The 13512-nt window shown below is 35.0% G+C and overlaps 1 protein-coding gene across 2 annotated transcripts in view; it reads right to left on the bottom strand.

The window, feature by feature from the left end:
- ADAL (adenosine deaminase like) overlaps positions 1–13116 on the bottom strand; it is a 594669-nt gene extending 581553 nt beyond the window's left edge. Inside the window, exon 1 of one of the 2 annotated variants that reach the window (XM_044078655.1) lies at positions 12893–13116. In XM_044078655.1, the coding sequence (XP_043934590.1) occupies positions 12893–12943 (51 nt within the window). In that variant the 5' untranslated portion in view covers positions 12944–13116. The remainder of the gene's footprint in view (positions 1–12892) is intronic. The other variant, XM_044078653.1, reaches the window with a different exon arrangement.
- Positions 13117–13512: the final 396 nt, after the last annotated feature.

Raw genomic sequence — 13512 nt, 5'->3', positions numbered from 1 at the left:
TATCAATTTTTAATGTACTTTGGACATTTTTGGGTTTCAAATAAAATTAAGAGGGCCCGTTTCCATTTTTAACCCATCAATATAATTTTCCCGTTTAATTGGGAAATATAAAAGTTCGCCTACCTGCGGGTTAAGTTGACATTATATTCCTTTTAAACTTCATTTTTTACATTACATTTATTTTATTAAAAACTTTTATTCCTGATGGTTCAGGCCCCCCCTGGCGTGATCTCACACAAGCGGACACCTGCACTTTAAAAAAGGGGAAAAGGTAAACCCCGGAAAGTGGTTTAAAATCCACAAAGGGTAAAAGGAACCCGTAGGGGGCGTTTGGGATTTGCGGGGGTAAGGTTAAGGCCCTTGGGCTTTTCAGGCCGCTGGGGGTTACATGTAATTGGTGAGACATTTGAAACCCTTCCCCCCCTCGAAACCCCCGGACCTTAAAATTTTGTTTGGACAAAACCAGTTTTAATTAACAGTTTAAAAAAGTCCCCCCCACTTCTGCGACTGGCGCTAAAAAGTTTTGGGTAAATTTTTGGGGCAATGCCCTTTTTTTTCCAGGGTGGATTGGGATTACCCCTGAAAAGTTTTTAAAAATATTTGGGTTTACCCCAAAAGCAACGCTTTTTTTGGGACTGTATGGCTTGGGGTTTTTTCCTTGAAGGGGGGGATTGGTTCGAATTGGCCCCGGCCCACAGAAAAGTTTGGGCCCGAATCCACCAAAAGGGATTTTGCCCCTTTCCTTTTTCCGCCGGGGGGACGGGCCTGGCGGGGCTTGTGGGGCAAATGGCGGGCTTAAGGGTGTGCCCCACAGTTTAGCTTTGGGGCCCCAAAAACAGTGTTTACCCCCTTGCAACCCGGGGGAACGGAGGGTTTTAGTTTAACACACTTCAGACGGGCCCCTCTTTTCTTCCCCGAAATTGGGACAGGGACATTTTTGCTAACTTTTGTTCCAAAATTTTTCCATTTTACCATATAAGGGGGTCCCTTTACCTTTTCCCCAAACGTTTTGGTTTTAGTGTTATTTAAAAATTTTTTGGGGAGGGGCTTTATTCCATTTAATTTGTTTAACAAACAATTTTTTTGGTTTTTTCCCCTAAACAAACCCCAGATTAACACCATTGAACCAGCAACAATACACACATTTTTTTAACAAAAAAAGGTTTTAACGACATCCTTTATTTAAAACAAAAGGCCATCGGGCAGGTTGAAAGGGCCCCATGGGCCCGGGCGACTTTGCCCTTTAGTTTTGGCGGCCAAAAATTCCCGATTAATGAAAGCCTACCTTTTTAGGGGGTGTTGGGTTTTATGGAAATTACAGGGTTGGGTGGGGTAGAAAGTGAAAACACATTTATATGTTAAAATTATTCACATTTAAACTGGCCCCCAATTAAATTAGGGAGTTTAAAATTTTTATTTTTTCTGAAAAATCCCCCCGAACATTTAATAATTAAAATATTTTAAGAAAGAAATCCCCTCCGTACCCTTTGAAAAAGACAGGAAAAGGGGGACAAAAAAATCTTGTTTACTTTTAAATAACATTTTTTTTATTTTAAATTTTTTTTGGTTTTTTCACCTTACAATTTTAGTTTAAAATTTTAGATTAGAAAATTTTAATATTTTTTTGGGAATAATATTTAAATTGGATGATTAATCAAAAAAATAGGTTTGAAACAGTATAAATGATGAGGTATTGTGGGTTTCTTTGTATCTGAAGTCCTGTAGCAAACAGACGAAAGTGCTTATTTTAAAGTTCAATAAATTTGATACATTTCTATGGTGGCATGACAGCGTTTATTTTGCTATAAAAGACTATTGTTCTAGAATACATGAGGAAAGTGGCAATGCAAAGGCAGGCAAGCCTTTGTGGGAAAATGAGTGTGAATTTAAAGAAGTTGAGAAAGCATCCAAGCTTTCTCAGAACAGGAATAATACAGAGGAAGAATCACTGAATGCAGGGAAGGATTCTGAGGACTTATTTCAGCAAACCTCTTCAGAGATGAAGAGTCAACACAGGAATGTGTTGTTACAACCCTCCAGTAGAAAGGGTTGCGGGGTGAGTTGCTCAAAGAATTAGTGAATGCTAGTGAACCTGAAAGTGATAACGATGTTTCATGGAAAAGCTTAATGAAAAAGATACAGAGAGAGGATACTCAACAGCTAGACAGCAGAAAGTCATACACCGAGATGGTAATGGTCAAAGTGGAGAAAGAGGGAGAAGGAAAGAAAGCAGCATACATAGGAAGAAAAAAGCTTTTCAAGGTACAAATCGAAAAAAAGCAAAAAGTGAACTGGACAGGGTTCAATCCTGGGTCCTCTCCTCTTTGGTATCTACTTCTCTGAAGTACAGGCCAACAGAGATGGTCTTTGGCTAACGAGGTTTGCAGATGCCTGCAAACTAGGAGCCATAATTGAAACTCCTAAGTATGTGGACATCCTAAAAAGGGCCTCACTGAGTCAGATGCCTGGTGTCAAAGCCATGGCCTCAAGCTCAATGCCAAAAAGTGCATTGTCATCCCTTTTGGTAAAAACTCTGTACCCATGAACTACCACATAGGCGGTAGTCTACTCAACACCGAAAGTGTGATAAGAGATCTTGGGACACAGGTGGACAGTAGTCCCTCCTTTGATAATCACATCTCCACAGTAATCAGGAAATCCTTCTACATGGCACACCTCATCACAAAAGGTTTCTCATCCAGGAAAGAGGTCATTGTTCCCCTCTACTCATCACTCATTAGACCCATCATAGAGTACAACGCCCCTTTTGGTATGCACCTCACAAGACATCTACAACAACTGGAAAGGCTGCAGAAATACCTCACAAAGAGGATTAGTGGCCTCAAACAGATGCTCTAAGCAGACCATCTCAAACAACTCCAGCTTTACTCCATCGCATATCGCCTACTCAGAGGCGATCTCTACCTAACATACAAAGCTATGTCAAACCCAGAGCTATTGGACATGCTCCTCTTAAAGAAATCCCAATCCCTCCGAGCTACATGCTCTAGGGACCTAAACCTTGTCACTACAATAAACAGAACATGCTGGAGGGATAGATTCCTGTCCCAGAGACTTCCCATACTCTGGAACAAACTACCTATCTATATCAAACAAACCTCCTCATTAGCACTCAAGAAAAATCTTGATGATTGGATGGGAAATAGGAAATTCATCCCGGGAATCACTTCTGTGGCTCTGCTCGACAGGGGCACAGGAAAATAATTTTCTAGGGTGGCGAAAGCCAGGGTACCTTTTTGGCTAGGCTTATATAGGCCCTAGGGCCAATAGCCTAGTACCCACCTATGACAGATACAAGATATGGGATGAAATAATAAAACATTTAGGAGTAAGCGCATATGAAGTAAGAGCATTTATTCCTAAAAATAAAAAGGAATTTTGTGATATTTTTGAGATTGGTCAAGTAATGGGGAACTTTTTGGGAAGAGAATGAGAAAAAGAAAGACTGTGTTCCTTGGAACTCTTATGTATTTAAAGTGTTTCACAGACAGGCTAAAAAATAATTATTATTCAGTTCAGGACTGTGGTTGAAAAAGAGACTTTAAAAAAAGTTTATGTAAAGATGTGATAGATATTGTAAAAGTCTATGATAACAGAAGTTTGTGGATGGGTGCTTAGGATTGCAATGTTGTTTTGAAAATTGAAAATGATACTATTGTACGCATTCTAAGTATTATAAACATGGAAGGGGACAGACGTATGGTAAAATACTGAGGCTAGCCAAAGACATGTTTTTTGTTTGGGAAAACCGATCACTTGATTAATAATTATGAAAAGGGGAAATATTTTGCTTGCAGAAAGGCAGGACATGATATAAGAAAATGTGAAGTAAAGTGTTAGAAATGAAAAAAAGTGGGACATTTGGGGATGGAATATAAATTTGGAGTAACAGAAGTAGAACAACAGATGGTAGAAGCACTAATAGAACAGAATCAAGAAATGGAGTCGACAGACATAGATAAAAATGGAAGGAGTGTACAAACCGAATGTGAATAAATAAATAATTTAAAGCATAAGAATCAAACTGTTAGTAATAAAAGCTTTAATTTTAATAAGGGAGATGATGAAGAGTCTGAATTGAGTGATAATGGAGATACAAAATGAAATTTAGTTAAGCAAAAAAGAAATTTCACTGGTAAGAGTTCAAGAAAGCAACAGGAAAACTATAGAAGGATAAAATAAAGAAAAAAATGAAAGGGAAAGGTTAAGAGTAGTATTAGAAAGTTAACATTTTCTGTAAGGTACTTGGATTAAATATTAACAGTTTAAAAAGTAGTGTTAGAAGAACAGGCATTCTTGAGTGGTGTAAAAAAAACCCAGGAAAGTGAAATTATTACATTAGAAGATACTAGGTTTCTAGTAAAAAAAGAGACACAACAATTAGAAGTATGGTGGAGAAAAAATATAATTTGTAATTTAGGCAGAGAGATGTACTCAGGAATAATTATTTTATATAAGGAAACAATAAAAATGTGGATATTACTTTTGCTATTGTAGGTCAAATTACAATTCTTGATGTAAGAGGGAAAGATCAGTTTTTTAGAATTATAGCAATTTATGCATATTTGATAAAAAGACAAGGAAGAGATGTTCAAATAAATAATTCAATATATAGAAGTAAACACGGATATAATTGTGGCAGGAGATTTTAATTGTAATATAAAGCAGCAAAATAAGAAAGCATACGATGTGAACAAGATGTCAGATATTATAAGATATGAAATTTACGTATTTGGAATATCAGTACTTGGACCCACAGCACAGGTAAACAAAAAAAACAAACAAAAAAAAAAAAAAAACAGAAATGAACTGTTTTAATTTCTTCAGGATTGTGAACTGTAGGAGAAGGGGTTTTATTGACAGGTTTTTCGGATCACAGGGCAATCTGGATTGAGTTGAAAAGTAATTCTGATTATATAAAAATAGGAAGGGAGTAAAAAGACTGATATATTGAACTTATGACAGGATCATATAGAAACGAGGCCTTTTTATAAAGATTGGTCAGAATTGTGGCTGTATTTTAAACAAAAATATAAAAAAAAGTGTTATACAAGTTGGGAAAATATAAAAAGGAAGAAAAAATACAATATGAAAAAATAAGTAGGGATATATTTGTTAGTTTCTGAAATGAATGAACAAAGTTATTTTATCAAAGAACAGGACTTATATGATCTAAAAAAAAAATAAGGACTTTTATAACCAGATAATTTACGAGGAAAAAGGAAGAAATTGCACCATATTTGAGCAGTTATTAAAGAAAATGACAGTACCATGAGGCAAAGGAAAATATTAGGTATATTGCAAGTACACAAGATAAGATTATGGAAATAGTAAAAAGGTATGTTAGAGAAAGTTTTAGAGGACAGACAATGCAATGTACTAAGAAATGGAAGATAAATGTGTTTTCTTCAAGATAATAAAGATTTAGAAAAAAAGGGATTAAAACGGAAGAACTGGAAAGTATTTTAAGGAAGGTAAATGTGGAATCTGGGGCAGGTTTAGATTAAGTAAAGTACAGAATGCATAAGAATATGACATTAACTAATAAATTTTTTAAGTGTTAAATGAATGTCTAAGAAAAAAATTCCACTATAAAGAGTTGTGTAGTGGTGTAATTAAATGTATATGGAAAAAGGGTGATAAGTGTGAAATACAGAATTGAAGCCCTATAGTTCTTAACAATACAAATTATAAGATCTTCATGAAAGTTTTACAAAAAAAGAATGGAACACAAATTAGGTAAGGTTATAAATAAACATATTAATGGTATTAAAGGTAAAAAAGTTCAGGATTTGTTGTTAATAATTAGAGAATTAGCGGATGGCATTTCATACAAGAAGGTTCAAAGTTAATGGTGGGCGATTTAAGCAAAGTTTTTGATTCAACTCAACATTGTACCTTATGGAAAACATTTGATGCTTATAAGCGCAAGGTAAAAAATGCTTGCATTACTGTGTATCAGTTAAATATAGTTAAAGTGCTAATAAATGGTTGGTTTAGTGAGGAAACTGTGCTTGAAAAGGATGTAAGACAAGGTTGCCCATTGAGCAGCACTGTTTTTGTGTTAGTAATAAATGTGTTTTACACACAAGTTAACAGAGAGATGAGGGACATGGAATATATAACTAATGAAGGTGCAAATATCCCATGACAACATTGTTTTTGTTAGAAAAAATCAGAAAGGAATGACTAATGTATAATTTATCACAAGAGATAGGCTTCTCTATAAATAAAGAAAAAAGTCAAGGTTTAGGTTATGAAGGTATGTTAATTTAATATGATAGGTATAAATATAATTGAACTAAGTTTTGAGAAAAAGGGAAATATAAGAGATAGATGGGAATAAAAATTAAAGGTTATGAAAAATGTGTATGTTTTAGACGACTTTTAAGTTATCGTTTAGAAAAAAATATATATTCGATTAATTCGGTTTTACACGTCAGAATTGCATACTTAGTAAGTGTATTTAGTATCCCATTGACACTTGAAAAGATATTCTATACTACTATTTTTACATTTATTTGGGGATTGAGACTGAATCAAGTAAATTAAGGAATTTTGTATACAAAACAAAAAGAAGATGATGGTTTGATAAATCCAATAGTATATTCAGCCTCTTCCCATTTGTATAAAGCATTCAAACTTTTGAAGGATGATGATAATTCTTTGTTGTTGATCATTTTAAAAACTAAATATAGTACACTAAATATAGTAATATAGTTGAATTTTTTGAGTTTTAAGAGAAGAAAATTATTTGACAACAATGAACTGAATAATTATAAAGATAAAATTTTGCTTTGGAAACTAAAAATTAATGAAATTGAAGATGAGAGAAAGTTATGGTTTCATAGTACTAGCAATAAATATTTTTATATTTATCCTTGGAAAGAAATGTGCAAAAAAAAAAGGTTGCAATTAAGGCAAGAATGGAAAAATATAAAAGCAAGTGGAATGTCAGGATTTTTTATGGAGACTAATGATACAGAAATTACCAATAAAATCAAATATGCCTTACAAAAGTAAAAAGTAATAGAAACTGCATGCATTGTAATCAATCTAAAACTACTGAACATGTTTTCTTAGGTTATAAAAAGAGTTAAAACAATATGGAAAAAGGTAATATACTTGAAATACTTATAACATTATACAGATGTAAATAATCTTAAAATGAATTAGACTGAATAGAGATACTATGTGGATAGGAAGAAAAGTTATGTTAAAACAATTGATAAAAATGTTTTGTATAATTTGGCTGATTTGGAATCAAAGAATGAAGGGAAATCATGTTTAATGAAAAGTGGGACTTAGCAAAGATGTTAAAAATCAGATTTTGGTTGTGGAAAGAGGAGTGGGGATCCAATGATGCAAAATTAGTAAGTTTGTGCGGTAAAAGAAAATGTGATATTTTCAGGAGTGTACTTTTAAAAACTGTAATTTGTTTTTGTAAATAATGTACATATTGTAAATAAATTCAATTGTATATATGTAATGTAAATGATGCAGAATTAGTAAGTTTGTGCGGTAAAAGAAAATGTGATATTTTCAGGAGTGTACTTTTAAAAACTGTAATTTGTTTTTGTAAATAATGTACATATTGTAAATAAATTCAATTGTATATATGTAATGTAAATATATATATATATATATATATATATATATATATATATAAAAGTCCCCTACACTTTTTGATAGTACCCGAGATCTTTTACAAATTCCTGAGCTACCACCAACTACAGTAGATGGGACATTGGTTTAATGAAAATCTGAAAAATGACACACTCAAGAGTGCCGCTCCCCCACATGCTACATTGCAGTGTCAGCAACCCAGCAACCAGGTGTGGGAACAGAACTTACAGCGTCCTGCACCAAAGCTAAGTACGCACCTGTTGAACTACTGAGATTGGAGAGCAATTTCTGGCTATAGCAAAGGAGAAGAGGTTTCTTAAGGAGATCAAAACACAATGAAAGTTGGATGTTAATCCAATCTTATTGCCATCCTTCCTCTCCGCTTATTATTACATGAGAAGCAATGGATCCAAACCACGTCCATCATACTCATCTATATTTAACAATCTCCAATACATTCAGTGTCAAAGAGAAAGAAATTAGCTTGTTTCTACAAATTCAAGCAATTATGAGTCTTGCATGGCACTATATTCCCATAAGCCATTAGCAAATCCTAGTAAACACGGTGCTGCTAATATCAGCCACTATTCCCAGGGTACAATCAGACCTTTACTGGTACGCCATGCAAAACAGTAGAAGGCAATTCATATAGTCTACAATTCAAACCACAGCCTTAACATTGTCATCCCGTCCACTTCAACAGATGACCACAATACAAAATTAACAGAAATCTCTATCGTCCAATGTTATTATCCCAGAGTTGTTTTTCCTCACTATAATATATCACCTACATGTTAAGTGCTAAGAAAGATTTCAGAACCTCCCCCCCATTTCCTCACATTTTTCCAAAATACAGCATAAATTTTGCAACAATTTTCACTATTCAGATCTCACACTCATTGAGAAAGGAATTTATCTCAGTCTGCATGATCAAAGCTAGACAGCAGAAAGTTTATTTATTTATTTTTTTAGAGATGGCTGCTTCCCACAATTTTACACCATGAAACTGTCTAGCTAAGGTAAAAAAAGAATACAAACAGTTGAAGTAAATTATTTTTTCCAAATGGTGAATTCTTAGGAAATTTTTGTATGAAGAACAATAACAAGTTATACTTCAATGCTACTGTTTAACTACAGCAATTAGCACAGCAACAATCCTACAAGCAGCATTTTTAACTCTTGATTAGCTCTTTGAAATTACCAGCTTTCAGTCAAACATGACAGAACAAAGCTGATTACTTTCACACCCTACACGTAAGTAGAGGAGGCTAGTATGGAATTTTTTCCTACAACAGATGGATACAGTTATATGGTGATGGTTAAAGTGTTTTACCAAAGTTTATATGGACATTGCAACATTTGATGACTCAAGTGCCAGAATGCAATTTCCCATTTAATCTTCCTTACATTTTTTGGGCCATTTTTTAGTAAAAAGTTTTGTAAGCTTTTTAGTAAACCACGGCCCCAAAAATTAGCTCTTTCTATTGTGATGTTATCCTAGGGTAATTCACAGTAGGTCCACAGACTTTAATGGGGCACCTTATTATAGACGTAGAACTATGCCCATTAAAGTCTATGGACGCAAAACATGTTTTTCCATGTGCTGACATCACTGAGGAAAAACAAACAACTCAAGTTCAGTTAGAACAGCTCATGGAAGCCACATACTTTAAAAGTATATTTTTAAAGTGAAGAAGAAACTGAAAAGATTCTTTCATCAGTGAAAGCACTGTTCAGCAGTTTATGCATCACATTTTTGTGCTGCAAAGTTAAGTACACAATCATTGGCAAATCACTTTAAATAAAAGTGTACCTTCCAGTTGCAAACACTGGATAGTGAAAGGAAGGAATAAAGGAATATGCAATTAACACAAGCTCACTCTGCAGAGCATGAATGTGAGGTTGTATACCATCATTTCACAGACAGCCATAACATTCAGAAGCGTGGCTTCACTGTAAAAGTGTTAGCAGTAGTGTTCAGTCTTATGCACAGCAAAAAATACTACTTTTGTCAAAGTCAAGGATAAAATGTTACTGTTCACAGAGGATAGCAATATAACAGCAAAAGTAGAAAATGTAATGCAATAAGACATGAATGACAACTACAATAATTAATCAGAGGGGGTTAGAAAAGATTAGGAAGATAGAGCTGGAATGGCAACATAGAAAGCAACAATGACAGGGCATCTGCATAACTCCCAAATATGTAACAAAGCCCAGTCAGTTTAGGATTTTTGCTTGGACATGCTTGCACAGGTATTTTCATACCCCAAAGCAGACTTCAAGGAATTTTTCCTCTGGTAAACAGCAAATTCTGGAGGTGTAATGGAAAAGAGAGAGGTAATCAGGATCATGTTTTCGGAATTTCCTAGAGTAGTCTGTCAGAAATGTTAGGGGAACCAATGGCTGTAACTAAGGAAATGATTCTTTTGAGACAGGACACAGGAACTTAATTGCTACTGGCTGCCAAAAAAAAAAGCAATTACTGAAAAACATAAAAGTCAAAAGCTAAGCCAACTGAACTGAAGTACTGAATACTGTTAAGTAGATGAAAGAACTAGAGGTAGGATCTTTAGAAAAGGGAAGGAGCAACATCCATGGGGATTGGTAGATGCCGGATAATTTTATTTTACATTTGTTGACCGGGCTAGTCTAACTGGATATATGTCCATTTTCAGTAGACGCCTGGGGAGAAAAACTTCACATAAAACAGATAAAGAAACAGAACATTAAAACTTCAGTTACAAAACATTAGAGTTACAAATAGCTTGACAGACAAAAAAAAAACAGGTGTTACAAGGCAATTTAGCATACATGGAATATAGTAGAACATGTAGAACAGACATGAGTTGAGATAACCCTTTTTGATTCCCAGCTGAAGGTTAAGAGTAACATGAGAACAGACTAGTAAAAAATAGGATTGGATAGTTAGTGGGGGGGGGGTCATAAAAGAGAAAGAGAGATATCAATTCTGGCTTTCCTGGGTACAATAAGTACAACTAGAAGGTAGAACTGCAGTTTCTGGTTACTTGAGAGTTACTATTAAAAATAGGCCTGACTAATACTGTACCCTATACTCATTTTTAGTTTGACTTGTTCTTAGGTTGGGGAGAGAGGAAATTTCTTCCTATCTTCCTTTTTAAAACTCTAAAAACATAAGGTATGTTTCTCCTGGGGGGAAACAAAGTGCAACACATGAAAATTGTACTGTATTTCTTCGATTTTTTTTCTGGTTGTTTGAGTTCCGGTTAACTGAGAATGTGAATTGCTTCTGATTTATTATTGCTTTTAATTAAAGGGTGGAGTTTTAAGAACTATCAGATCCAGTGATGTGCCTGTATACATCACTCTGATGAAGTTCCTTATTATCGGAACAAAAGTGCTCAGTTTTACCTGTTGTTTTCATTAATAAAAGTATTTGTAACATAACTTGTACCTGTGGTTGGTCTACTTCATTTTATAATCTCAATTGTATTTTACATATACATTCTTGATAATATAGCTCACTGGCGGTGGCTGAAACTGAAGGTGCTGCTCCTTCGATGTTTTGTGTTTTCATTTCCTAGTTTTTCTTCCCAATTCCAATCTACCTGCTTTCCTTGGCATTTCCAAAACCCTATCTTTTCACAATTCTATGTTTAAAGAGATTAGCTCCATGGCTCAAACTTCCTCTCTGCCCTTTGTCCACCACACTTTGCAGTCACTCTATCCTTAAACCATTAGAAATATCTCTGACTTCTCCTTTGCACATAAGCACAAATCCTCTATGTTTATTTAGAAAATGATCTAACTAGAGTGCACTTTTTGTATTAATCAGCTTGGTAGTAATCTTAAGTTTGTCCTTCATTTAAGTGTATAATTTATTACACAGCTGGCCTTAATTTATAAGCATCAGAACTTCTACGATTGAACACTGGGGATTAAAAGCTATAGTATTAAGAAAATCTGCTCATTCGTAGATCACAGATTTTATTACTGTCTTTAATGCCTTGCTTACTGACAAGAGCTTTTCTCACTGGGTTCCTTTGTAAAGGGAGCTATGCAGTCATACTATCCTGATACAACCATAAGATAGAAATTGTAAATCCACTATTGTTTGCTTCTTAACATACCAAATGTTGCATCTTTATGTTATTATTTTGTTAACTAGACAAAATTACTAAGCGCAACTGTTTATTTTCTGGAATGACCAGGAACACTACCTAGACAAGCAGCATGCTCACATAACAGCAGGCAAACAGAAACGAAAGAATTCAAACAAAGAAGACGGAGCTTGTAGTATATCTACGCTGTTCTGTACTGTACCCAGGTTGTGTCTGAACGAGATTTGCTATGGATTAGCACATTACCCTGGTTAACAAATTTAAATAAAGAAAGAAATCTTATTGTAAAGGAGCAAAGGCAACCCAGCAATAAGCATTTGGGTACAAAACACGTGAGCACTTTATAAAAACAGTGGTGAGTTAACAAGTATCAGTACAACTGTTTAATACCAACCAGTGTGGTATTCATAATTACAGCTGTGAGCAGCTAAACCGAAGGTTCTTTCTGTAATCTCATGTGCTTACTACCGTTTGTCTATAGCATAATGCCATACACTTCCAAATAGGCTTTTTAAGGAGGTCAGCATTTTTATGTCACCCTTTAACTTCTGGTAGCATGTTGGCTGAAGATTTGGGGTTCACAGCTCCAGCATGAACAATTCAGTCCTGGTTTCCACCCAGTCACTGTGGAGTTTTGCGTGCTTTTCCCATTTCTCTGCAGGATTTTGGACCAGCCCAATTAGTCGGTTAACAAAATATATGCCCACCGCGTGTAAATGAAAACTGCAGTGCATGTGAATGTGTGCATATACATAGCATGTTTAATTTAACTGAACGTAACGACTTTAAATAGGCACACATTTCAGTGCAGGATTAAATTACTGCAAAAGGTACTGCTGTTACATATGCTTCCCATTCAGACGCCACCGATTTTCCAAATCACAGCCACCTAGGGTTTATTCAGCAAACTGCACACAGACATACAAGAAGAGACAGAAATGATAAATGCACCTTTAAAGTAACAGCAATGACACAACTCAGAAAACAGCCAATAGGCTGTTATATCAGAGGTCATGGACGAAGCTTTGCCTGCTCTTGCAATCCAATAGTACAAGTTTCCTTCGGAACATAATAAAAAACATAACATTCGGGAGAAACACTGAGTTCCAGAATAACTACCACGTGCTTAATAAAACCCTCACCACTTTCGGTAGGCGCTTACAGAACCTCAAAAGCTCTTCCTGGTCTGCCATGTGCACAACACCGCCGCTGATTGATATGGAAGTGAGGTCACACGCTGACGACAGTATCCCAAAAACTTGCGTAAGAGATAATTGTAGATGTTCTTCTCCGCTGTTTCCGGCTTGAGGTCAGTTGCATTATAGATTTATTTTATTTCACAAACTGTATATTAATTTACATTCTCTTATTCTGTCAAGGTCCAACGTTAACAATGGTAATATTTTAAAACTCTTCCTGATTCTATCACGATTTGTCCGTCATTGGTTAATAGCTATGACTGTGAGCATAATGCTCACAGTCATAGCTATTAACCAATGACAGACAAATCGATAGCATCAGGAAGAGTTTTAAAATATTACCATTGTTAACGTTGGACCTTGACTGAATAAGAGAATGTGAATTAATATACAGCTTGTGAAATAAAATAAATCTATAACTCTTAATTAATTATCACTATTTATTAAGTGTAATTCAACGCCTGTTTTTCAAAAGTCACCAGTTTTAGGAGGGATTAAGACAGACAGGGGAGAAGGCTAACATTTGATTCAAGATCGGGGACATCCCTGAAAATCAGAGACAC

Source organism: Protopterus annectens, chromosome 7.part1 (genome assembly GCF_019279795.1).
Source record: "Protopterus annectens isolate FY-2018-M chromosome 7.part1, PAN1.0, whole genome shotgun sequence".
In the NCBI taxonomy this organism is placed as follows: Eukaryota; Metazoa; Chordata; order Ceratodontiformes; family Protopteridae; genus Protopterus; species Protopterus annectens.
The sequence above is the reverse complement of the archived record's forward strand: the minus strand, read 5'-3'. Positions and strand labels throughout refer to the sequence as shown.